This window comes from Trichosurus vulpecula, chromosome 6 (assembly GCF_011100635.1).
Source record: "Trichosurus vulpecula isolate mTriVul1 chromosome 6, mTriVul1.pri, whole genome shotgun sequence".
NCBI lineage: Eukaryota > Metazoa > Chordata > Mammalia > Diprotodontia > Phalangeridae > Trichosurus > Trichosurus vulpecula.
The window spans coordinates 128,974,947-129,002,886 of NC_050578.1; the positions used below are offsets into that span (position 1 = coordinate 128,974,947).

Genomic DNA, 27,940 nt, shown 5'->3' on the forward strand with positions numbered 1-27,940 from the left:
AGACGGGAAAACCAAGCCTCATGTCAGCAGCACAGCCTCTACAGGGGAGACGTCAAACTGGACGCTGCCCAAACCGGATGACAATATCATTGGGAAATGTTTAACGCATGCGGTTTTCTAAGCAGGGATCCTGATGTAGGGGGCTGTTTAACGTGGCGCTCTACAAGGTGGGTGAGCAGAAGCAGGAGGTCGTCATCAGCACTGTTTACAGAGAGAGACACTCTGCGTCCCCAAATTTGGAGAGAGAAGGCCACACTCCCAAGCGAGGAGATGGGCCCACCACCCCAGATGGCTTCTGGGTCATCCCAGCCGTGTACCTGGTGCACGCAGATGTTGCATTTGTCGCAGAAAACCATTTCGTTGCCATCTTCCCCATCCGGAGACTGGCAGACGTCGCAAACAACGTCCTCATCATACTCGATCCCAAGCCCCTCTTCCGTCTCAATGGCATGGTTCATGTTGTCGTAGCATCGCTGTTCGAACTCCTCCAGGACCCTCTCCATGGTATACTCATCCAGCTCGGGCATTCCTGAGGGAGAAACCAAAGAGATCCAAATGTAAAGCCACCGCCCCATCCAGAGGGCACCCCGAAGAGTGGCACTGCCTATGGTCACAGAGCCAAGGGCCTGATTCCCAAAGCCGGCCATTCACGGAGTGCCTCTGACCCGCAGGCCGTTTACTTGTGTCTGGGGTAAAATGACATACCAAGTGAAGAAATATAAGACATAGCAGACACAAAGACCCAGGAGAGTAAATGTGAAAAGAAACACGATAATTGTTGGTAAAAAATGATTCTTCCTTGCAGCTCAAACGTCAGCTCTGGGGGAACTGTGCCTCCATAGCCCCTGTCTTGGCATTCCCCTAACACGGTCTATACTGAACACCTCACTGACGGACCAGGAGCCTCATGGAACAGAAGAAAGAGCAATGGATTTGGAGTCACTTGACAGGTTCAAATCCTATCTTAGTCACTTCACACCTTTGTGAACTTGGCTGCACTTGAGGCCTTAAGTCTCTTTCTGCTCTGAACTTGTGATTCTGTGATTGACGTCCCCTCAGTCTCTCGATGTTGGGGAGCTGAACCTTGCAGCTGCACAGGACCGGATGCAATAAAAGGCTGAGAATTTTAGAGGTATGTTCTTCGTGAATACACTACTTCTACCAATACCAATGGCTGCGTGACAATAATGAGTGGGACAGCTAGAATTTAGAGAGCACCTACTATGTTCCAGGAACTGTGCTAAGAACTTTTTGTAAATATTCTCTCATTGGATCCTCACAACAACTTTGCAAGGTGGGTGCTGTCATTATCCGTTTTACAGCTGAGGAAACTAAGGCCGTTGAACTAAGAAGTTAAGTGACTTGCCCAGGGTCACAAAGACAGTTGGTATCTGGGGCTGGATCCGATTTTATCAAACTCTTCAAGGTTTGCAAAACAAGGACTATCTCAGAGCCTCGTAACAACCCTTCTGGACAGGCACTTCGTGTGTGAATTATCCCCATTTTAAAGATGAGAAAACTAAAATTCAGGGGTTAGGTGACTTTTTCATGATCATAATAATGACAGCCAACAGTTATAGAGCCCTTTGAGGTAGCCAGGTGCTTTACTTATGCCATCTCATGCAATCAGTCAGTGAGTGTCCAAGGGAGGATCTGAACACAGTTCTTTCACTCCATATACAGCACCTGGGTTACCACCGCAGGTATCATTGTATAGCTGAAAGAATGCTGGATCTATTGTCCCGGTATTCAGTCAGCTGCAGTGGCTCCCTATTACCTCCAGGATCAAATATCAAATGCGATGTTTGGTTTTTAAAGCTCATTATAACCTGCTCCATTCCTGTCCTTCCAGCCTCCACGTCCTCTTCTATCCAGTGACACTGGCTGTTCCTCACACAGGACCTTCCATATTCCACCTCAGGGCATTCTCACTGTCTGTCCCCCACTGCCCCAGCTCTCTCAAAATCCCACCTCTGAAGGAGCCCTTCGCGTCCCTCTTTCTGTTCATTATCTCCAATCTATCTCGAGTCTGTTTTGTTCGTACACAGCTGTCTGAACACTGCCTCTCCTGTGTGCTGGTGAGCTCCTTGAGAGCAGGGGCACTTTTATTTGTTTATTTTTTGCTTCTCTTTGTATGCTCGGCACTCAGCAAACCGCCTTGGCATACAGTAGGTGCTCATTGACTGAATCAGCCTGAGTTCATACCCAGGATTGTACAATTAGCCAATCACATTCCATCTCTGAACCTGTCCCTTCATTTGCAAAATGGGTGGAATACTTGTTGCAAATAGCTAATTCACAGGCATGTTGTGGGGAAAGAGGTTTATATCCCTCAAAGTGCTACAGCAGTGTGAATGACAATTACTTTTAAGACACTGAGGATTCCAATTAGCCCATAATACAGCTTTGAAATCCCTTAGCAAATCCCCAAATAGTTCCAGATGCAAACCTCCCACCAGGCTCTGATGCTAGATTACAGACATAAGTATTTTGAAAAACAAAAAACCCAGGGTTGACCTCGGCAGGAAATTCAATGACAGTATCCCCAGATATGTGCACAGACCTGTGTGTCAAAGTCAGGGCTACTGTTATCACACGGATCTTAGAACACCCGCCTGACTTCATCGGCTCAATGTTTTAAAGGAAGAAAAGCAGAAGGGAGAAGCAAACTATTTAGGAGTTCATGTTTACAGTGCCTCTGGCCCAGTCCATCTTCTCACACCCTATTTCAACATGGGAAGGGCACTTCAGATCCAAGTTCTTCCTATGAGTTTTCAAGACACTTGGCTTTGAAAGCATAAACCTCCTCCCTATAATTAATATTTACTACAGCAGTCTAATAATATAGTGAAGACGAAAATCTCTAGGCATGTGTGGTCAGTGCTAACAAGGGTGACTCTGCCAGAACATTCAGCAATACGTCTAAATCTGATGAGTTCACTTGGTATTTTTAAAGTCATTCACAAAAGCACAAAGAGCCCTCCTCTATGTCCTCTAGGGTCCCATAAAAGATACCAGGAGGCATTTGGGCACCCTCAGCTGGCACATACAAAGCTGTCCCCCTGTCAAGAAAGGGCCACTCCCAGATGGTCCAAAAAGGGGGACAGAGCTCTGAACAGGCAAAATGAGCGCTGAAAGTCAAATACCCGGCTGAGTTCTATCTGAGAGCATGCCAACTTTGTGCCCATGTCTTTGATGGCAAGAATAAAAGGATCACAGGATTTACAGCTGGGAGGGACCTTAAAAGACATCTAGTAGAACTTATTTCTACAGAGGAGGAAGCTGAAAAACAGAGAGGCTGACTTGCCCATGGTCACAATAAAAGTCGGCAGTGGGGTTTGAGCCCAGGTGTTTGGGCCTAGATGCAGTACTCATTCAAAGTAGCCTGCCACAGTAGATGCTAACCCCGGAACAGGCACACAATGATGGCCTCAGGTAGAGAGCCCATGGGCTGAGGCCTCACTTTAGGGAGGACAAGCTGTCTAAGCTGCTCCTTGGAGAATGAATGGGTGGGACCCAGATGAGAGAACAGAAGTGAAGAGGGCATGCCAGGCAGGGACCAGAGCTGAAGCAAAGACACCAAGGCAGGAATATACACGAGACATTCAGGGAAAAGGTCTCCCGAGACAATGAGTTTGGCTGCGTTCATTAATATGTCCGTTTTACTGTAGTTGCACTGGCTTTGAATTTTGTTGTCTTTTATTATCTTTGCCAATTTGATGGTTATCAAGGGAAAATCTCACAGTGGTTTTTCATTAGCATTTCTCTGATCACTACAGATTTTTAACCTTTTTTTTTCCTCATACAGCTATTGATAATTTGTATACGTTTCAAGTACAGCCTGTTTCTACCCTTGTGGGATATTCATTGGAAATCAGAGGGCCCAGGCTCAAGTCCTAGCTCCGCTGTATTTCTATCACCTTGCAACCTTGAGGAAACATCATTTCTCCTCTCTGGGGCCCAGTTTCCCTCATCTGTAAAATGAGGACTTTACAAGAGAAAGCCTCCCATCTTATAACATGTCTTGGGACTTGAAGTCAGGAAGACCTGGGTTCAAATCCCACCTTTGACACTTTCTTAGTAAGCACGGGCAAGTCATTCACCGGGCTCCTCCCTGAACCTCAGTCTCCCTGTCTGAAAAGGAGATAACTATAGCGCCCACCTTACAGAGCTGTGGTAAGACTCAGATGAGACAGAGTAAGTCAAGTGCCTAGCAAATCCCGAAGCCCTCTAGGATGAGGTTTTACTAGTATTCCAGCTAAAATAGCGGCACAGACAGGTTATGTTTGTCCTTCATTTTTGAAGAGGACCATGACATCAGGGAAATGATGACATGACTTGCAGTTGACTTTGATTTGAGTGAGGGAGGGCTGTGCAAGGTCACCAGCCTCACCTTCTCCTCCAGAACTATCTGGGTCCACCAGGATGGGCCTCTCAGACTAAGGTCTTTTCGGGTTCTCACTTAAAGTGAGTTAATGCCCATTCAGTGAACAGGCCTCTTCAAAAAGTGGGTCAAGGGATGGGCCCTTTAATTGGAAAAAAAGAAAAAAAAATCAAGCTGGGAGGGGAAGACCCTCAGGGTGGCTGTTCCAAAGAGAAACAGTTACCACTGACATTGACTCTAAGCCAGGAGACCCCAAAATACAGCCCTTAAGTGGAGGGTGGGCAGAGACCTATTGTAGTAAAGCTAGAGAAAGAAGCTGACACCAGACTGTCCTGTGTCTCAATGGCCAAGTTAAAGACCTTGAACTTCATTGGGTGGGCAATGAGAGTCTTCTTACTCCTTTACCCTCTGAGAATGAGGTTTCCCCTGCTTGCCTTCAGTCAAGAGAACCCCTTCGGAGGGGTGGGGGGTCAGAGGGGGCAGTAACCCTTAACATCTCACCCATCTCCTTGAACTCCTCATTGGTCAATTCCAGCCACGCAGTGTCCATGTCATTGAGGTCATAGCGACACACGCTATCTGCCAACGTACGGATGTCTACATAGCCCAGTTCTGGTGGTTCTGAGCCCGAGGAGAGGATGTATTTCCTTGGCCTGATGAACATGAGGGCTTTCTCCTCAGACATCACCCTGAGAAACAGAGAGACAAAATTAAGTAGTGGCTAAGGAAGCAGCTGCCTGTTGCTGCTTCATAATCCAGCTTAGGAGTTTCCTTTTAATACGTTCTAGGTCATTAAAGACCACCCCCCTACCCTCTTGAAGGCACTGAAGCCTACACAGCAGCACCACACAAGTTGCCAAAACACACACACACACACACACACACACACACACACACACACACACACACGCTTGAGCGTGCTGGTGCTAGACATGAACTGGATACAACACGGTATAGCGGCTAAAGGGCCATCTTAGAATCGAGCAAAACAGGCTCCGAAGTCCCTCTGAAACAAACTCACTATGTCACCTTGGAGAAGTCACTGAACCCGAGAGCCCCAAGCAATTCCTTTAATGTGGTAGTTACAGGTGACAAAGGCTGATCTTCAGCACAAGAAGGAGTTTCTACAGCAGAAGCACAGAGTAGCAGATGGAACAGAACCGGAGGCAGGCAAACCTGGGCTTGAATCCCACCTCAAATACTTATCAACTATGTGACCTAGGGCAAGTCACTGGGCCCCAGTCTCAGCTTCCCCATCTGTTATATGGATAAGTACTCACCCCAAAGACAGGTTAAGGAGTTCAAACGAGATGCCTAGAATGTTTAACAAGCTTTTAAAAAGCACGCTGGTGATCTTTTAAAGCACCATGTGAATGTTTGCTGCTGCTGCTACCACTACCACCATTACTACTACCACTATTACTACTACCACCACCACCATTACTACTACCACCTACTACCACTACTACTACTACTATCTTCACCACCACCACCACTACTACAACTACACCACCAATCTGGACCAAAACGAAGTAGCACCATAATGTAAAACCAAGATCACAGGTACTTGAGGTTTCCAAACCAGAAACAAAGGCATGCAGAAACATGGCCTGAGAGACTCCTTGTCCTCCACCTGGCTATGACATTACCGGCAGCCGTAGTGCCTCCCCCTGCACCTCCTCTTCCTCCCTCCCTCTTCTCAGTCCACCCCCCTGCCCCCCCACATCTCTTCCTCACAAAGAGCAGCAGCTACGGCTCCACCACATCTGCAGAGAAACACTGAAAGCTGAGTTTCCAAAGATCAAAGGGAACTTCTAAACGAGTTCTTATTCATCATGCCCGTCCCTGTCAGGACCCATTAGAACAAGTCTGTCTTACTTAGGAGGACACCAGACTTTCGGGAATGGTGCAGAAGGCTGCAGCAGCCTGGCACAAGCGATGAGTTCGGGAAGCCAGAGGAAGGAAACTGGCAACTCTGATGGGGAAAAAACGACAGGGAACATCCCTGTAATCTGTACCTGTGATATGACACGATCGAGTCAAGTACTAGAGAAATGGCAAGATCTCATTTGGGAAGTCCTGCAGGGCAAAGATGTGAGCTCCTCTCGTCTTTAAGAGGGAACCTGAGGGGCAGCTAGGTGTCACAGTGAATAGAGCACCAGCCCTGTAGCCAGAAGGACCGGAGTTCAAATTTGGCCTCACACACTTGACACATTTACTAGCTATGTGACCTTGGGCAAGTCACTCAACCCCAATTGCCCTGCCACTCCCAAAAAACAGGGAACTTGCCTTACCACATCAGAAAGTCCCACACATATATTGGATTCCCAATTAATGTTTGTTGGGAAGACAGATCTCTTCAATGGTTGGAAATGGCTCCAGAGCATTTCTAACAGAAGGCAAGGAGTTGATGAATGAGACTTCAACCGGAGACCAAACAAAAGCCAAAGTCTCTAAAACATTGCTGAATTTGGGGTTCAAAGTCTCCTACGTGCCAGGCCCTGTGCTAGCTAAGCGCTGGGTAAGTCATTTATGTTCTCCAGACCATGACATCCTAGACTGAAAGTTAGAAGAGACATAAGAGACCATCGTTTCACAAATAAGTAAACTTAAACCAGAAAAGTTAAGAGATCTGCCTAACATCACACCAGTAGGAGGCAGAAATTGAAGGCAAATCTTCTTACTCCAAAAGTAGTTGTCTTTGCAATTTCCTCCACTGCCTCAATTTTGTCATCCATTACATGGGAATGGGGGGTCAGGGGGTCAGAGAAGGGAGGCTGGACGAGAGGGCCTCTCTAGTTTATGATCCTTAGCCAATCCATTTTTAGCGGTTTGGATGAATGCCTCCAAGTTGCCCCAAACATCCTGCGGATGCATTTCCATCAATTCTAACGATATCCAAATTCACAGAGCAGGTGGTTTTCTCCACATCATGTTGTGAGATGGCTAAACGAGAGGTACATCGTTCAGAAACACAGAATGACAGAAGTTTGGTGTTGGAATGGCCTTCAGAGACCATGTCGTCCAACCTAGACGAGAAAAAGAATCCCTGCTATCCAACCAGTGGTTATTCAGCCTCTGCCTGAGTATTTCCAGTAAGGAGGGAACCTCAGTACCTCCTGTGGCAGCTCGTTCTACTTCTCGATACTGCTAATCGTTACAGCATTTGGCCTGACAGAAAGCTTATATCTATCTCTTTTCAGCCTCCATACATTGCTCTTGGCTCTTCCCTCTGGAGTCAAACTGTGGAGAAAAACTCCACCACCAAAAATTTAGATAAAATACTCAGCCTAGCATTCCTACCTGCTGTGTCCAAAAACCATATTCTCTTTTTCCAGACCCTTGCTCAAAATAAGGTTAAAAACATATAAATGAATAAATAAATGACCCTCAGCCAGTGGCTCCTAAACTTGGGCACAGAACACCTGGCTAGGCACCTGTTTAGGTGAGAGTTTTATGATACATAAGCCTGTTCTCTGCTGCCCAGAAGAATGAGAAGCATGAGTGATCATCAAGGGCTTTACTTTTTAGTCCTCTTTTAGGATTCTAGACTGTAAACCCCACAAAGGGGACCCAACTCTTCCTGTTTAACCTTTTAAAAGGATAACAGAGGGTAATGAGATCTACTTTAGCGGCTCTGTGGTCTTACAGATGTGTGTATAACCTCAAGGGTGCTTCACTGCAACCCATTCAACTCTATCCACGTTGAGCCCAAGTAATCCAAAATTGAAACCCTTCACTCCAGGTGGCAGAAATATTGAATTAGCAGGAGGGGTGGGGAGTGGGGGTGGCTAAGAAATGTTTATTAAGTACCCACTTTCTGCAAGGCATCACAACAGGCCCTGAAGATGAGGCTATGACATCAAAAAATAAGTCTTTATCCTCAAAGTGTTTACAATCTAAATGGGAATTCAAGAAATTGTACATAAGAAAGCATGATTCGAGGAAGTTCCTGATAAAAAGGAAAGAAAGATCCCCAGAAAATGTTTTGAGAAAATTTGAGAACATTCACTTTTGGGGGGAAGGGTTATGAAGGGGACAGAGAGAGACAAAGATAAACAGGAGGCTGGGGGATGAGACAGAGAGAGAGAGAGAGAGAGAGAGAGAGATAATTAAACACTTACTGTGTGCCAAGCACTGTGCTAAGTGAGTGGGGAATCCGGGAGAAAGGGTTACCACCTAGGTATAGAGAAGGCTTCAAGGAAGAGACAGCACCTGAGCTGAGGTTTACCTCATCTGAATGCATGGCCTCAAAGTCCAGGCTAAAGAGCAGGTCTTACCCTACAGATCAGCAGTCCCCAACCTGTTTAGAGAGTATGAGAACCCTTTTCTAAGATCAAATGGTCTCACGAATCCCCACATACAACAGTCCTTTCCTTTACCCAGAGGTCCCTCGGCCTAAGTCAGGAGGGAAGTGGTGGACAAGGGAAAGACTGATCTTACAGTTCAAGAGTCTGCAGAATCTTAGAAGTGGAGCCATCTCCTAGTAACGGCCAAGTCTCAGGTGTGCCACCCCTGAGGGCCACTACCATTGAGTAGGGATGAAGGTCATAGGAAGGCAACAAGGAGCCATGAGGTCAAGGCAGAATTAAGTAACCACATCACGAGGCAGGCTAACAATCTCAGTAGAGAAACTGAGCACTTACTGAGCAGTAGGTGATCGAGGTCCTGCCCTCATCAGGGACAGTGTGGTACTAAGGAAGGAACCCTAGACTTGCACCCATAGGACCTGGATTCAAATCGCAGCTCTGCCACTTACTAGCTGTATGACTTTGAACAAGTCACTTCACCTCTGAAGGAATTTCCTCATGTGTAGAATGATGGGCAACACTGATTCCACGGCCTCTCAGGTTCTTTCCATCCACAGGTCTACCGTCTTCTAGATTCTCCCAATCGAAAAATAAGATGGCACAGTAAGCCAACGGGCCAACTGGAACCATCGCTCTTTGGAGAATGAGTCAGAGAGCTGAATCTCCCCTTACATGGGTAATGAATGTATGAATAAGTAAGCCAAGAGAAAGAACCAGTGTGTTAAGGTTTTACCTTGTTATTCTCATTAATAGGTGAACCTAACAAATACCTTTTCTTTCCCACCCAGGTTCTCTCTTTTCCACCTCCCACACCAATCCCCCTGGCTCTCTCACATGGTTCTACCTCTGACGGTGGGGCAAAGCAGAGCAGGAAGCAAAGTGATCCCCCACATCGACAGATGAAAACCTGATTGTCTTCCATTCCTGAAATTTTCTCCCTGCCAAGGACCTTCATATCCCTACCCGAATGAGACTCAGCAATGGAATATAGGAACATAAATTTAGATAGACCTGGAAAGGACCTCAGAGATTCTCTAGTACAATCTCTTCATTTAATGGCTTGCCCAAGTTCACACATGTAGGAAAGAGGCAGAGCAGGGATCAAAACCAGGTCCTGCCTCCAAATTTAGTGTTCTCTTTCCACGGCACAACACTGCAAGCAACATACATTCCCCGAGGGCAGGAATTGGTACAGGGAGCTCTGAATGAGGCACTCCCTCTATCAATGCCCGTCAGCCCCCTCACTACGATTTAGTCTTAAAAGAAATCTTTGCAACAAGTTTCTTTAATAAAAGTCTCATTTCTAAGATATACAGAGAAGAAATTCAAATTTGTAAGACTAAGAGCTGATCCCCAATTGATAAATGGTCAAAAGATGTGAATAAGCACTTTTCAGAGGAAGAAATCCAAGCTATCAACAGCCATTTGAAAAAAAAAGTACTGAAATCACTATTAAGAAATGCGAATTAAAGCAACTCTGGGGTACCATCTCACATTCATCAGATTGGCGAAAATAACAAATGCTGGAGGGGCTGTGAGAAAACAGATACATTAATGCAGAGTTGGTGGAATTGTGAACTGGTCCAACAATTCTGGAAAGCAATTTGAAACTAAAGTCCCAAAAGTTATTAAATATGTACACTCTTCAACCCAGCAATACCAAAATTAGGTCTGTACTTCAAAAAGATAAAGAAAAGGATCCATATGTACAAAAAGATTTATAGTGGTCATTTTTGTGGTCACAAACAAATGGAAACTAACAGATTGCCCAACAACTGCAGAATGGTTGAATAAATTATAGTGTACAACTATATATATTTATATACACACACTATATTATGTTATAGAATACATGACATGTTTTCTGTATATGTATATGTATGTGTGTGTTTACACACATACACATATATTTAAACATATAATGCAACAGAATACTATTGTGCTATACGAAATGAGGAAGGTCACAGTTTCAGAGAAACCTGGGAAGACCTGCATGAACTGATGCAGAGTGAGGTGAACCAGAAGAACCGATACAACATTACTGTAAAGACAAACAATTTTGAAAGACTTTACAACTCTGACCCATGCAATGACTAACCATAGTGCCACGGGACTCAAGGTGAAAGATGCTACTGACCTCCTGACCAAGAGTGGACGGACTAGGAGTGAAAACTGAGACCTTTTTTTTAACATTCGCACCCAAGAGGGGAATTTGTTCTCTGTGAAGCTACATGTTTGCAACAGGTTTTTTTGTTTTTCTTTCTTCTAAAGAGGGAAGGGGGTGGGGAAGAAAGAGGAAGTAAGATGATTTTCTTTGACTGAAAGAAATAAAATTTAATTTAAAAAAATAACCTTCCCTCCTCTGAAAAAAAAAATTCCTAGAAGACAGAAATCCTGGACAGGTACAGCTGGAAAATCTAGTCCAGAGGACAATGGAACTTAGCAGAAGGGTTCCCTGTCCCCTGAAGTGTATACCTAATGTATTTCGCTTTCACTTATATACTGATGGAGAATCAGTACTTTACAATTTCAACACTTACGCACTATGGCTCTTAGAACCAGAATCCAGTAGATATGTAGGGGAGGAAGCAAGGGTGGGGAAAAGAGAAGGTATTTCTTATGGTGTGTATGTTTCTACCTGGCCACAGGTTCTGGTATGGTCCCTGGGCTCACTGGCACCTGGACCCCCTTCTCCCACTCCTGCCTCCAAGGATCTGCCAACACATAGTATTCATCTGGGTTCAGCTGGTAGGAGTCATGAAGCTTCATCGCTGTGATCAGGTCTGTCCTGAACACCTGCAAAGGGAGAGAAAGGAACGCTGACATTTGATATTTATATTTCCTGTTCACAGGAGCTTCTAGCTCCAAGGAGACCATGCAGGTGACAAGGTCTCTGTAGCCACATGAAAACAACCTGACCTATTCCAGGAGAGACTTTTAGCTTGACACCCATTCAGCTCTGCTTGGGCTGGCCAGGAGGGGAGTGGGGAAACCTAGCAACCATGCTCAGAACTCACTGATCCCTGGTGTCTCCCCTTCCTCCACAGCCTCCCCCTGCACAAACACAGCCGTGTGTCTGGAGGAACACTGACAGCCACCCTCCCCAAAAGTTTCCCCTAAAGGACTCTCCACTTGCTCTGAGGAATTCAGGGAAAACATGCAACTGGAAATCCCTGGAGGAAGGTCATTAAATTAAGGATATTCTCTTGGCAAATATATGCAAACCTAAAATTCACTGCAAAGTTCAAAACAACACCTCTCCAAACTTTGTGGAATCCTGAGTGTCCCCTGGAGCCTCAATCTCTATTTTGAGGCTAGTCACTCCTCAACACCTACTGGTATATCCCAACGTGCTGATTGCCTGCCAAAGATCCAGGGCCTGCCTATCTATCTATCTATTGATCTATCTAGCTATCTCATTATCTATCATCTGCCTATTTATCTACTAATATGACTATCATCTATCAATCTATCTGTCCTTCTATCCACCCATCCATCCGTTTGTCTGTCTTGGTCTCTATCTACCTACCTACATATGCATTTATCTATCCATCTACCTACCTATCCATCCATCCATCCATCCATCTAGCCCCAGACACTTAACAGCTTTACAAACCTAGACAATTAATGTCCTTTCTGAGTGTGTTTCCTCACCTGTAATACAAGGATACTAATAGCACCTAGCTCACAAAACTGTTTTCAGGATCAAATGAGAGCATTATGTAAAGGACTCTGTAAACTTTATCAGCTCACTAGCTATCCCAGGAAGAATGGTCAGACAATAATTTTTGTGTCAGCTGAGACTAGGAAGGAATCTAGCTCTGGAAACTCTGCCCAAATTAGACATGACAGTCTTCCCAGCTCCCAGAGCTATAGCTTGTCTTGGCACTACCATGCTAAATCAGAGACAGACATGATATCCAGCAAAAATCTGGGTCACACACCTTCCTTTGGCATACCTTCTCTCTGTGAGGCAGGGGATGCATGCGAGAAGCACCTAAAGAGCCCTGGGAAGTAAGTATTTGACCAAAGCAAAACAAAAGCACAAGAGTTGCAAGGGTACCCCCCTGCCAAGAAAGCTCCTGCACTTCCCATCTCAGGCCAAAGGAGGAGAGCTACAGGAATTCCGACACTTCAACAACAGCTCACTCATCCATCTGGGGCACTGAGAATAAACAAGGTCTGACCCTGACCCCGAGCAAAACGGCAGCAGCACAGGCAGGAGGGCAAAATCTTCTTCCCTCTGGTGCCCCTGAGCCATTGGTCTGCTTTCCTCCCAACGATCCCTGTGGTTCCTGGTTCTAGTGCTGCCTTCCAAAGGCCCGTGCAGGAGCTCTGACCTTGGCAATGAGATTAGCCAGAAGCCACATTTGGCTCCAGAGGAAGGCACGCATCTGTAAACTCCACTCTCTGTTTACACAAGTCCCAAGTCACAATGTAGGACTCTCTGCCTAGGACAAGGAGTGCACTCTTTCTTAAGCTTCTCCAAGTTCACAAGAGGCACATGCTAAAGGCCCCAGAGATGACCCATTTTTCAAGAACTCGTTTTGTCCCCGAACAAAGATCACCAGAATAAAAGTTTAAGGCAGCATTCCGAGGGAGAGAGGAAGAGAGAGAGAGAGAGAGAGAGAGGGAGAGAGAGAGAGAGAGAGAGAGAGAGAGAGAGAGGGAGAGAGAGGAGAGAGAGAGAGGGGAGAGAGAGGAAAAAAAATAAAGAAAAGAAAAAGAAAAAAAGCCCACTCCCTTCCCTCTTTCATCCCCCAGCGCCACCCCAATGCTACCACTCACTCCCAGAATGCCAGCATCAAACTGAGGAGCAGCCAACAGCTGTCTACAGAAGCGTCACAGGGTGCAGTAACAGGTAAGGGAAGCAGTGCACATGCCCCAGTGCATTGGGCAGCTCCCGGAGCTCGCCACAGCCCCCACAGAGCAGCTGATGGACAGTTTCCCAACTCCCATCTCCATCCGTCTGCAGGCAGAAATTACCTTTTAGGTAAGTCCTGTGGACTCACTACAGGTCCCCCAACTACGTTGAAGGAGAGAAAGCTGTGGAGGAGTTTGGCCAAAGGGAGAAAGGAAACCGAATTGAAATAATGAAGGTGAGAAGGATGAAGGAGGCCACCTCTGTCCACACACTCCTCTCCCCTCCAAAGGGTAGGACAGGAAGGTAGCAATTAAAAAAGAGAAGAGCTGCCTCCACACTCATGAGTGGTCAGTATAAATGTTTTAGATGGGCAATGCTTAAGGACTTAACTGGGAAGGAACCAGCAGCGTAACTGGATTTTGACTAAAAACTTGCCCACAGAGAAGGTTTTTGCCCAAGTGCCTTAGGCCCACCGCCATGCTGCTTGACCCTGGAGCCCCACTCCACATTCTGCCGTGCCCTCTGGCACAGGAACAATGCCATTTCCTAAAGTCGTGGTCCCTGGGGCACTGGAATTTCAATCCATCAAAAGCTAACTCATTCATTCCCCCTTATTTTTCAGTGAAATAAAACAAACAGGAGGAATGAGGTCTGGTGCAACAGTTAAGGAAAAGGAGAAGGAAGGAAAGAAGGAAGGGGAGGAGTGAAGGAAAGAAATACAAACATAAGCACTACAAAAGGTTCAGAACAAAAAGAAGGAAAGGGACCCCAGAGGGCCACGCCAGAACCACAGGGCCAATACCAATAAATGATGAGAACTTGAAGGCTTACGCCCCTCAGAGCTCTCTGCTGAGGGCCAGCTGCTCCCATGTGTTTTCCCGTAATTCTAAAGGAAGGAAGTCAGCATTCTCTAGAACTCACTGAACTCATCATTATCTCGACAATCCAACCCACCGAGTTTCCCCGGCATTTCCCATGCAAGTCCTTGGAGTGACAGGGCAAGCTGGAGAAAAATTAAGCATCCCTCTGAGAAATCTGCCTTCACCTCCCATCACTCAATGGTTATTGTTGCCTTTGAGCTTGCTCTGTTTGGACAAAACTGAAGACTTCTCAAGGAATTTGCCCCCGTGTCTCCCTGGCACAGAGAGACTCACTTTGAAAAATGCCAAAGATCAAGGCCCGTTTCCTTCCTTGGTTCACATTCCTCAAAGCACTGCAGAACAGCAGATTGCTAGATGGACAGGTAAGTCCTTAGCAAACATCAAGGCCAGCAGCAGTGAGGGCTATGGAATGCACCTACAAACCAGTATTTACCAAAAGGGAAGGAAGATAGGAGTAGGGATCCAGGAAGACAGGACATGAGGGGCAGGGGGCAGGGGGGAAGAGAATGGAGGGTGGGAAGGGGAAGAGAGAGAACCTTGAAAACAATGCCCAAAACAAAAACTGTTCAAAATGACATTGGGTTGGTGCCAAAGAAGCCAAAAAGTCAGGGCTAAAACTAACTTGAGGCTGGCAGTGACTGTAGCAGCTGCTGAAATCCCTGATCTCCTGGCCAGAGGGAAAGTTGCTGGGTGCCAGCTGAGACGGAGCAGGAAAGGAAAGAGAATAGAATTAGGAAGAAATGCACTCATCAACCAGGTGTGTAAGTGTATGTGTGTACGTGTGTGTGTGCGCATGTGTGTATGTGTGTGTGTATGTGTGTGCACATGTGTGTTTACTTCCCAGAGACTGCAAAATCTGATGCAATTCAGGAAATACCTCAGAGGGCTTTCGGTCTTCATGTCTGGAACATGAGTTTCTCCTGTGTCGTGATCTGGACTGCTGGGACCAGGTCGTAGACAGGCCTGAAGGTACAAAAATCCAAATGGGAGCAATGAAAAACCGTACCAACTGCTCATCATACACAGAGCCCCTCTGCAGGACCATCAGGCTACCCTTCGTGGGTCTGAAATTCCTGATGCCTTTCTTGCCCACTTCACTCCTCCCTACCCCCCTGGCCCTGTGGCACTCCTCAAATACGCCCTACCAGCAGGCCAACGGAAGATCCTCTTTCTGTCAACAATTAGCCATTGTCTTGGGTTTTCCTAATTTAAGTGACCTGGAGATGAAGGCCCAGGAGATACTTCAGGTCAGGACAGAAGTGAACTGCAGTTTATATAAGTTTCCCAGGATACAATTCAATTCAGCAAGTCCATAGAAGATGTCCCAAAAGTCTTAACGTAGCTTTAACCCGTCCATCTTTTGTGTGCATATATACGTACATACTATGTACACACATACACACACACACGCAGAGTGTGGTATGTATACATTTATAATGTATATATAGTGTAAAATCCAGTATGTATAATGTTATAGATTATACGTTATTATATACAGTATGATACATATTTTATCTATCATGATTATATATGTCTATATGTGTTATAGACATATACACGTGGACATACATACATACATACATATTTATAACAGAGAGGTCTCCTAGGATACAGGTCAATTAAAATATATATATGCATATATACACACACATACATATATATATATATATATGTGTTTATATTCACATACTCATATACATATCTATTTCCTGCTGCACACATGGTACTGCACTTCGAGATCACAGGATCACAGAACAAAAGCCAGAAGACACCTCGGAGGCTATCTGGCACAAGCCCCTCAATCTACAAAAGGGAAACCTCAGAGCAAGAGTGGCTAAGTGCCCCTGCTCAAGGTCCCCAAGTTTGCAAGAGGCGGACGGAAAACAGAATCTATTGTCAGATTCCAAACGTAGGACTCCTTCCATCATTCCTCCGAGATGCCTCCCAATCAGGCCTCCATGCGCTGGGCATTTTCAAACCCATCCTAGTGCTGAGGAGTGGGAACGCGTCTCTGGCTCCCTGATATGTAGAAATAAAGATATATTATCCTCTCTACCTCCCTCTGCGCAGAACATCCCCCTCGGCGCAGGTGGCTCTCCTTCCTCCATACAGATGTGAGCTCTCTCCAAGGAAACAGCTGGGTGAGGTTGTTAAGTGGTGGGAAGTCAAACTAAGTTACTTACCAAATAGGGAGTGACAGGTGTCACCCCAGCCAAAGGTCAAAATAGAGATTTGGACAATGCATTACAGAAGGCAGGTACAAAAAATATAAATAGAAAAAAAAAGAAATTGTTCCCAACTTCCACAAACTGACATACCCCTGGGACAGACCGCTTCCATGCAGAGCAGAAAGGGACAGCTCCACCAGTTTACAAAAGTCACTAAAGCCCAGAAAGGCTAGGCACTTGCCACCATACCGGCTACACAGCTGGTAAGCAGCAAAAGGGCGGGTTTAAATTCCAGGCCTCTGACTCCAGGTCAGCCCCAGCACACCTCCCACTATATACCACACTGCCCTTCGGCTAATAGCTCGATTTCACTTAGTGAGAAGGAAAAAATATTTTATTCGACTTGCAGGAATGCTTTTTAAGCACACTGTATCACTGTGAGTACTTGTACCAAGAGTTATTATCCCCAACCTATCCCTAAAATATAAAATCCAAACAGAATAAAAACAAACACTTGGCTTTTGCTAGAACAGGCCACCGCAGACCCATTCCAGGATACTCTGTGAAGCTCTGAATATAATAAGCAACCACCCTTTTGGACCGTGGCCTTTTAAATCCCTTCTCTGCTTTCCTTCTAGGAGAACCCCAATCTGGCCCTGCAGACCTAGTACCCCCTTTCCTCCTCCCCTCTTTTCTCTATTCCATATGGGCTTCTTTCTGATAGCAGGCCTGTATCTTCTCCCAAGTGTCCGGATGACAGACAGGATCACGGATTTGGGGTCTGCCTCCCCAGCAGTACATTGACTAAGTCACACAGGAAGTAAAGGGCTGAGCTGAGTCTCAAACCCCGACCCTCTGACAGCGAATCTGACACACTTTCCATTCCACCATGGGAAGCTATATAGTGCCCTGGAGGAGGCACCAGGACAACTGGCAGGTCCTCTGTGTGAAGACCCGGCCAGAAGCCCCCAGGATGAAGATGCATAGATGGGTTGTGATTAAAACCATTTGGGGTTGGAGGATAGAGAACCAGAGGGGATGTGAAAGAAATGATGAATTTCAGGAACGAAATAACAGCTCCACAGAAGCATTTGAGTATAAGCCCCGGCCAAGACACAAGCCCTGTAGAAAAGGTTTCTGGCAACTAGGTGGCGCCATGGATTGAGAGCTGGATCTTGCAGTGGGGAAGACCCGAGTTCAAATACAGACTGTATCTGACCCTAGCCAAACAACTTGTCTGTCTCTGCCTTAGTTTCTGCATCTGTAGAATGGGGATGATAACTGCACCTAACTCACAGCGTTGCTGTAAGGATCATATTCGTAAAGTGCTCGGCAAACCTCAATGCATTATATGAAAGTCAGCTAATATGGAGGCTAAAGGAGTATGTCCCTTGGCAAGCCTACTTTGGGAGCTTAGAATTTAAACATATCATTCACGAGTGGACTATCTTAACATCCCCCTTCTTGGCCTACCCTGAAGCCCCTCTACCTGGGGGAGAGTGGAGGGCAACCAGCCTCCTCTCACAGCAACCTTCCCCGTGTTTCTAACCTGATAACTGGCTCTTCCCCAGTTTCCTTAATCACTGACCTAAGCAGTCATTTGTGGGATCGCCCCAAAATAATAAAAAGTGGGGGCTGAAAAAAGAGGGGGGGGGAATCCTCAGTGAAATGACTTAGCCCAACATAAAACAAATTGATAAAACCACTCTGCCAGACGAGACAACTTGTTACCCAGAACAAGAAACCATTATCGGCACTCAGGCTCCAGGGCCCAGGATGTGAATGAGCAAAGTTTCCAAATAACTTGGAAAAATCATGAAAAATTCAAACAGATTCTCCTCATCCTGCCAGGTGGAGCCATATACCAGAATTTCAAAGGCCCCCTCAGCATCTCAGCCCAACATTTAGTGGGTATAAACTGTCCTATCCCTTCCTTGCTCCATCCACCTGGAAGTGATCATCCAATATTTGGTGGCCATTTAATGGGTCTTTTCTGTCTACTGGGAAGGTAAAATCTCCTCTATGTACGACCAAAGTGGCAAATACTGTTTGATTTCTAAAATCATTCCTTGACCCAGTCTTCTAAAATTCTTAGAAAAGTCTGTTTGTGTTCCTTCTTTGAAAGAGATAGAAGCTAGTGTAGTGGGAAAAAACAACACTATAAACTAAGACAGAATCAACTGACCCAGGTTCAGACCTCATCTCCAGGACTTACTGTTTGCGTAACCTCCGTGGAACGCGTCACCACTTTTCTGGGTGACGCCAGGCCTCAGTTTCCTCCTGGATAAAATGATGTGTTTGGACTAGATCTCTAAAGCACAGTACATACACTCAGAGATGGATCCAATTAGATCATTCAAAGCTCAAGACTGAAATACGAATGAAAGCAAGTACCCTTTGTAAGTTAACCCAAGAGAAGAAGAAAATACCATGGGGAAGCGGAATGGAGTAGGATGTTTGAGGCTAGAGGCCACCGGAATAGCAAAGAAGTTAAAAAAGATGATTGTCACCGTCCTCTTAGGCCATGGTCACTAGCCTTTCTCGAAAAATTTACTTTTTTTGAGGAGATGGAAAAATATCTTCTGTCACTCAGAATCACTGCAAAACTGAGAACAAGATATGGGTTAAATGAGGCTAGGGAGCAAAAAGAGCCAGAAGGGCTATATTCAGACATACCAGATGAGTAAAGCAAAAAAAAAAATAAAATAAAATAAACCCCACACATCTACACACACACACACACACACACACACAGAGCTAGAGACAGATCCCACTCTAAACAAGCATCTTTGCACTGCTCACACACCCTGGTGATTCCCAGCACTGCTTCTGTGACAGTGCCTCTAATTATCTCACAGGCTGTCATGAAATTCTCAAAACATTTTCAACACAAAATTAATTTTGATTTGCTGGAACTAAAAACACACAATCACAACAAAAAAGCCAACAACGTGCCTCGTAGCACACTGTTAAGGTTGTGTGGGGAGATCAAATGAACCTTGGCAGAGCGTTGCATCTCTCCAAACCCTTGGAATCCTTGACTTCGCTCCGGACACATCACCAACCACTTGTTACTTCTAAATCCCAGGCTAAAATGGCAAAGCGGGATTGGCTTCACATCTTGGCTCTGCCAGTGGAGTACTGACATTCAGTGGTGACAACTGAATCAGGAGATCAACACAGAAGAAATAAGGCTTTGCTTTACTTTTTATCGGCTGCCAGGAGTACAGTGAGAGACTCACAGAGTTGGGTACAGATGTCTGAAATTGCGTTATCAGCTGTTTGTGGCAAAGTTGGTGATGTGCTGGTCTGAAGCTCCAGTAACAAATTTAACTATATTCAGAGCCTGGCAGTTTACAAAGGCACGTGGTACTGACGGCAGCTTCCTGAGCTGGCTCTTGGAAGGAAGACTCCCCGCTTCTTCTGTATGGGCTCAAGGGACAGGTGCGTCAGGAGGTTTCTGCAGAAAAGTCAAGTCTCTCCACAGGCGCTGCTTCCTTCCCTTCATCACACTAGGTCTTCAATGGGTGCTTCGGAGGATGTCCTGACAAGAGGCAGGAAGAGGTTCTGATGGTGATATTCACCCTGGGAGAAATCTTTGAGACTCAGACTCGGGACCGAGGAATTTGTATCTCAGAGCCTACATATGCTGTCCCGGGCCTACCCCATGACTTGTGCTTTAATAAATGCCTCCTGATTGGAAAGTGAGAGCCGGAAGGGACCTCTAGAACCTAGAACCTCCAGAACGAATCATTTCACTTTTCCATATGAAGAAATGAAGACCCATAAAGATGATGTTCCTTTCCAAATTCCCTCTCCCCCCAATCCATTTTGAGAGCTACACCAAGGAAGGAAAACAGGAAACTAAAATTCTTGTAATTACAATGACTGTTATTGATCTGAGTGGTAACACAATGCAATCCACCCCCAATGACCTCTGGGGTGCCAGGTCTTCCTAGGATCAGAGATCTGGCACTGGAAGTGACCACAGAGGCCATCGAGAACAATCCTCTCATTTGATATTTGAGGGCGCTAAGTATCACAGCGATCAAATAACTTGAATTGCAAAGCTACTGAGCATTAGAGGAAGGATTTGAACCCATATCCATTGACTCCAGCACCTGTGGCAACTCTCACCATGTGAAAAAGCTTAGATATTTTGGTCCAATAGCATCAATTCACCTCTACTGTCCAAAACGTTTTTTTAAACAAAGACAGTAGATGAGACACGCAAAGAATTGGCAGACGAGGATGGATGGAGACCGGCACAAGTGGAGGGCAGATACACACCGAGGGGCTCACAGATCTCATGGAGTCTTAAAGAAGGAAGGGATTCCAAGAAAGCAGGCACGAAATGTTTATGTTTTAAAATCCTCAAGGCCTCCCATGTTTCTGGAGCACCTCGTCTTCTTCCTTCAGATGCAAAGGCCCTGCCTTGTGGCAACCGGCACCACCAGCCTCTTCTTGGGAAATGAGTTCACGGACTTGGTCACGTTTGTGCCAGAAACAGCTAGAGCACAAGAAGGCGCTGCTTCCACTGCCAAACTGAAGCTGCCCGACTGGTCTGATAGCAAACAGTCTCAGGGTTGGGCCCTTCGTGACTTCATGGACACCAAGCAGCCCCGTATACAGTCAGTCTCTCTGAGCCCAAAGCCTCCCACACAACCCTTCACAATAAAACCCTAATGCTAATCAAGAATCTGGGAAAGTCATTGGCTTAGAAGCCTTAGATTTCCTTGTCTGTTCACCAAGAGTTCTCAGGAAGGACAGGGAGGAGTATTAGGGAGGCTACATGATACAACAGAATTTGGGAGTTGCAGGACCTGGGTTCAAATCCTGATAGCTGCAGACTGCCTATGTGGCATTTACTAAGTCATTTCAACTCCTTCAGTTTATAGATGACGTTGTTCCGTTGTTTCAGTCTTGTCCTTCTCCTCAGGACCCCATTCAGGGGTTTTCTTGGCAAAGTCACTGGAGTGGTTTGCCATTTCCTTCTCTAGCTCATTTTACAGATGAGGAAACTGAGGTAAACAGGGTCCATAAACTGAACAGATTGACCTAATGACTTCTAAGGACCCTCCACCTCTCCATCTCTGACCCTTCTTCCTCCTCTTCCAAACCACCATGAATCGCCTAACCTCAGAGCCTCAGGATCGGTTAGACCCTTAGCGATTCCTCATTTCCTTCACAGTTCACCTCAAATGCCACTTTCTACAGGAGACCCTTCCTGATCATCTGTTAGCACTAGCCCCCAAAAATCACCCTGTATTCATTTTACATATGCTTAGACACGTACATGCCATCATCTCCTGATAGAAGGTGGGCTCGCTGAGGGCAGGCACTGTTTCATTTCTGTCTTTGTATTCTCAGTGCCTAGCACAGAGTAGGTACTCATTGGTTGGTTCCTCATGGGTAAGTGGAAGTAATGGAGTTGATGCCAGGCAAACAGCTGAGGGAAGGGAGAGAGCAATGAATGTCAGAAAAGGACCAATGCAGAGTTATGGTGCCCACCAACCCCTGCAAAGTTACTGTGCATTTAATAGTGGTATTTAAGTCCAGAATGTCCACTACACTGGCTTTTCCGGAAGAGGATGTGAGCTGAAAAAGGCATTGGAGATTCATCTAACTGGAGAGAATTCTATACTTCAAGCTGGGAAAGATCTAAGATATTGCCTAGTTCGCCGCCTTCATTCACAGAGGAGGAAAGTGAGGACAAAGAATGACTCGCCGGATGTCAAACACTCTGTTGTAAGAACCAGAGTGGGGATGTGAACCCAGATCCTGAGGCCAAAGGCAAGGAGGATTCTTGCTAGTGGAACACACTGCCTCCCTAGAGGGAAACAGCATGGGGCAAGGATTTCTACTAACTGATGCCTAGACAGATTACAAATCATATTAGCGCACATGAAATTTAGTTCAGCCAACATTTATGAGGCACTTATTAAATAAATGTCATGCCTGGTGCTCAGGGAGATGGGGGGGGGGGAAGAGGGAAATGAGGAAAAAGAAAAAAATCCCTGCCTTCAAAGAGGTTCCAGCTGAGTAACTATAGCATCTGTGGATCTTTTCCACTAAAACAACGCAAAAGGGGGAAAAAAAATTAATCAAAAACCACTGCAATGCTGAAGTTCATTTCAATCACTGCAATAGCTTCGTTCTGAGGGACAAACTGGGAATGGACACACACTATAGAAAAGCAGTACCCAGGTATGAATCCCAACCCTGCTACCTGATGGCACGAAAGGGCGCACATGACCTTGGATAAGTCATTCTTGTCATCTAGTTCCTCCTCTGTAAAAGGAGGGGGTTGGACTAAGGACCTCTGAGGTGTCCCTCAGCTCGAAATCTGAGCCTATCATCTCAGCAGACATAGGAGGAGGAGTAAGACGAGGGAGAAGAAAATCCTAGGAGTCAGAAGCTCCCATTCCAGGGATTTAAGGGTTAATAGCCAGAAGGTGCTAGACCAGATGGTACCTAGAGCTATTGTAATGATAAAGAAGCACTGGCTAAGAGTAGTCAACAAAAGGAGATAAAATTATTTAAGAGAAATTTAAAAGTATCCGGAAAATTTAGTAAGCTTTAAATAGGATCCTAAGCAGAAAAAAAAATAATGTGGGCCCCACTAAAATCTTCAGTCTCTCTCTAGACCTGATAGGCCTGCAGGGAGCAAGAGGCAGCCTAGGTAATCTCTAAATTCCTCAGCTAGTCCTGAGGTTCCCTCTTCCCCTTCCCCCCAATCCCAGCCACCTGGAGTCACAAAGTGGACTAGTGAGAGCTGCCTCTCCTCTCCCCTTCATGGTCTGCAGTTCACCAAAGTAAACAAGGCTACATTTAATTAAGCAGAGCTTCCCATAAGCTCAAATTCTCCAGTAAAGAAATAAAAAGCTCCCAAGGTTGAGGTCTAGGGGGAGAAATGGCTGTGTCTCCAAAGAAGTGTGGAGGGAATTCCTTTACTGCTTGGATCTAGCAACACCCCCAGTCCACTACAGGGCCTGACTTGCAGGAAAGGGGAGGGACCCTTTTTCACACCTTTCAGGGGCAATTTTTAAAAATTCGTATTTAAATCAGACTTCTTACCATAATGTACTTAGCTATTCCCCAACGAATGGGCATCTACATTCTTTCTACTGTTTTGTGTCCCAGAGGAGGAAAGAGGAGGGCACATATCTAATCCTCTCAGTAGCGAGACAAGGGACTACAGGTATGGAATGTTGTATCATATGTGTTCCATCATTTTGGGATGACTTTTGCTTATAATTTTTTCTGTTACAAAGATTCCTATGGGAGGTGCCCATATATCGTGAAATCATTCCGATGCTTAAAAAAAAGCTATAGACAAAATATATTCATGGGCTTAAGGAATAAAAAAAATCATGCCTCCCTTTAAAACAACATACCTACCAAGCTCTCCCCTAGGAAATTTGAGAACAGCCAAATGTTGTTTTCTAAGAAAATAAACCACAAAGGCTTGTTCCCCTAACTGATGGAATGGGAATGAAGGCACTGACTGGTAACCAGCAGCTTCAAAATGAAACATTTAAGTCCTCTGGGTGACTTGAGGAGGAGCTAAAGAAGAGCTAACTAACCACTCCGGAGGACTTAACTCACCACAAACAGTGCCGTGTCCCAGAAAGACAGCAGTGCCTTGGAGTCTTCTCAATGCCACGCTAAAATGAGTGAGTTTCCCATGTGCTACTATACAAATGTGTTTGTACTTCCCGCATGGATGCAAACATTCACCAGTGATGCCAGGAGCTGGAGTGCGGTGGCTTAAAAAAGTTATTTCTACGAATCTGTGACCTCCTCAAAGACAGCACTCCCATTCATGACCTGAATAGCCATCCATTCAGGCTTCCTCACCTGGAGTGACTCTTGCTTATGCTACTGTAAATCCTCCATAGGGGGTCTATTCAGCATACTGAGGGCCTTCCCCTAAACCTCTTGGATATCAATGGAGATCACGAGCTGGCCCTCACTTCCGTTTTTCTATAATTTTCTAAGAAAATAAATCATGTCAGGCTTGTTTCCCTAGAGTTGCCAATGAGCTGAGGTAGTGACTATAAAAATGTAGAAAATGTCTAGGCACATGCGGGTGACTGAGGATATTCTCCACACCACCTGTATTGCGCAATATAGCCCCCATTAGTCTGGCACTGTACTGACTAGTAGGTAGGAAGTGGATTTGAGATATAAAATTTGCTAAAGACAGTATGAATTCAAAGAATTTAAGAGACTTTAACTATTTGACTGATGCATATTCTGACATTCGCTCTGTTTTATATTGCCAAATCAATCTGGATACTGCCCCAATTGGAGACAACCCCATGCTAGGTCTAACTCAGAAAGGCCTGGGGAAATGACGGCCCTGCTGTCCTCGGCCTGGTCACAATACACCTGAAGTATCCCATTCAGTTCTGGGCATCACATACTCTACCAAGTCAGAGAGTATTCAGAGAATACAAAGACAGGTGGCTGGGATATCTTCAGGAACATAGCATTAAGAATAGCTTGAAGCAACTGGGAATGGTAAGCCCAGAAGAGAGTTGAGGGGACACGGGACAGTTGTCTTCAAATATGTGAATTAGGATTATATGGGTTCTGCTAGGACCCAGAGAGTGAACCAGGAACAAAGTCTGGAGGATCAGCTCAGAATAAGGAAAAACCTCCTAATAATTAATAATAATAATAATCCCAGCATGAAATGGGCTATGTCAAGAGGTCTTCAAAAAAAGCTGAAAATCGAGTTGTTGGGTTTGTATACAGAAGACTTATTGAGAAAGAGGTTAATCTAGAGGGTCTCTGAGTGACCTTCCAACTCTGAGTATCAGTGAAAGACAGCTGAGCTCAAAGTGCTAAGAAATGCAGGTATCCCACAGGCATCCCACCAGGCAGGGACAGAAAATGAAGCATGCTATTTCTGACCCAGAATAGCTGTGGGCGAAGCTGTCCCTTAAGGTGCTGATTCCCACCGCCCACCTTCTCCTGTCCCCAGGCACACTGTGGGTGAGGCTGGACACTAGCACCTGGTAGCACACTGTGAGTTCATGGTCTGGAGATTCCGAAGATGCTGTTCAGATGCCAGCTGATCGAGCAAGTAAGCCTCTCCAGCCAAGACAAGACCTTGGCTATGGTGGCCTTCAGCCCACAACACGTGCTAGCTCTGTTACTTATTACCAAGGACAGCTAGGTGCTAAGAATAGATAGAACACTGGACTTAGGAGTCTGGAAGACCTGTCTCAGGTAAGCAATAAGCAATGCTTACCCTCTGAGAGCTAGCCTTGACCTTCTAACTCTAAATGTATGATTCTTTGACCTCTGGGCCTGGATCTGAAATCTTTCTAGTAGGGCAGGGCCTGCAGAGGCCTCTGTTTTGCGGCTCTCAGTTTTAAGAGCCCACAGTCAGAGCGGGGCCTCTATGCAGTAGACTATCCAATCGGTCCTTTCTTGCTGACTTTCTGCTCCCAAGTTGTCTTCCCAACTGGCTACTGTATTGAAGTTGCCACAATGAGGTCTCGGACTTCGACTTCAGTGGAGGACGTAAAGGAGAGGGGAAAACCAACAAACAAACCGCAGTAGTAACTATGAGCCCTGCCTGTGAGAGCGTGAGGGAAAGGAAAAGGATGGACACAGCTAAAGCATCGGACACCACCCAGGAGAGAAGGCTAAATTCTGAGGCACAGACGGCCTATCAATGAGGGCTGGAATAGGGGGGGAACACTTTGCAAGAGGAGGAGGGGCTTAACGAGGCTCGGTCCTGACAGATGGGTAGGTGTCAAAGTGTCAGTGGGAGGAGCATGGGAAATTCCCAGAAGGGAAGGCACAGAGCAGAGGGTTTCTGCTGGCAAGCAATAGGAGGTGACAGTGCCCAGAGATAAGCTGTGACGAGCTTTCAAAGTCTGGCAGGTGGGCTTGGACTTGAGGGTTTAGGAGCCAGTGAAAGCTTCAGAACAGAAAATGGACATGAACATGGTTGGAAAAGCAAGAGAAGACCTGGGTTCAAATCCCAGTGGACTCTGAACCTGGAGTTTCTGCTTCTGCAAAATAGGGACACCTGTAATACCTACTTCACAGGGTTCTTGGGAGGCTCAAACAAGATAATACAATAAAGCATTTTGTAAACCTCAAAGTACTCCATGAAGCATCAACTCAGAGGCAGGTACTTACAGGAAGAGCCTTATCGCATTTACGTAGCAACACCAACTATAGGTATCCTATGGGTCTGTTGAGGTACACAAGGCTGTTTGTCCTTGGACTGCCAGTCTGTCTTGCTTTAAATCACTGTCAATGTGCCTGCCCAGAGTGACTTCTAGCCTTCAGCGCCCCCCTCCCCCTCCCATTCAAGCAGGCTGCTTCTAATCTTGAGAGCTTAAAAACCGATTAGAATGAATGAAAACACATTTACTCAATGCCCCACAAAGTACTTGACGCAGTCATTAGAGTTGTTTGTAAAGTAAAAGTAAACAGCTTTAGAGAGGAAACCTGAGGGGTCTGCCTGGAAGAGAGCTCCAGTGCATGGCCTTTGTCCGGCAGACCTTCTAGTCTGTCTGCTCCACAGACTTTCTCGCTGACCCTGTGGTTCGGGGCTGCATTTCAAAGTGGTGAAATGTTACTGTACTGAAGTCAAGAGAAGCATAATCATAATATTAATGACTGACACTTTAGACAGTCCTTTAAATTTTACAAAGTATGCATTACAAAGGAAGGCTCTGTTTGGGGGAGTTACTGGAAAGTTACAGTGATGTACAGAAAGAGCATCCACCCAACGATTTTAGAGGATAAAAGAACTTACAAATGAGCCTCACAATGACTCTGGGAAGCCCATAGCATAAGTACAATTAACTCTATTTCAAAGAAGAGGAAACAGGCTCAGAGTGGTTCATTTACTTGTTTAGAATCACACAGAGAGTACATATCAGAGGCAGAATCTGAACCTAGGTCTTCCTGACTCCCTGTCCGACAAGGTGCCAAGCAAAATATAAGCCATCACAGACTGAAAATGCCCAGCCCTACCTCCAGATTCTCCCAACCAAATGAGCGATTAACCACCCTTGCCCTCCTCCCTTTTCAATCGCCTGTGATTAAGCTGTACCACTGATACCATCCATGTGCCGATGACCTTTAAGAAAAGCAGACCTGTGGGTATCTCTCAGAATCGGAGTGTTCCTTATTTGGTGGCAAACAGGACCCTTCCCGGCTTGCCTGCAGCCAACCTCAGCTGCAGAGGTTTGATTACAGAAGTATGTTATCTGTCACAGGAGCCTGAGTCTCTCCGAGAAGGCCTTCACCGCCTCAGACCTGCCTGATGTGTGCTCCAAGTGCCTATTTAAAGCTAT

At 45.7% G+C, this 27,940-nt stretch overlaps 1 protein-coding gene across 3 annotated transcripts in view; it reads right to left on the bottom strand.

Moving 5' to 3' along the window:
* The window catches only part of JADE1 (jade family PHD finger 1), an 87,828-nt gene that overhangs the window by 31,920 nt on the left and 27,968 nt on the right, over positions 1-27,940 (bottom strand). For 2 of the 3 annotated variants that reach the window (XM_036763858.1, XM_036763859.1), the window contains exons 3-6: positions 15,317-15,402; positions 11,333-11,490; positions 4,886-5,073; positions 318-529 (exon numbers count right to left, since the gene is read on the bottom strand). In XM_036763858.1, the coding sequence (XP_036619753.1) occupies positions 318-529; positions 4,886-5,073; positions 11,333-11,490; positions 15,317-15,402 (644 nt within the window). Of the gene's footprint in view, positions 1-317; positions 530-4,885; positions 5,074-11,332; positions 11,491-15,061; positions 15,137-15,316; positions 15,403-27,940 lie in introns of all 3 variants that reach the window. The other variant, XM_036763860.1, reaches the window with a different exon arrangement.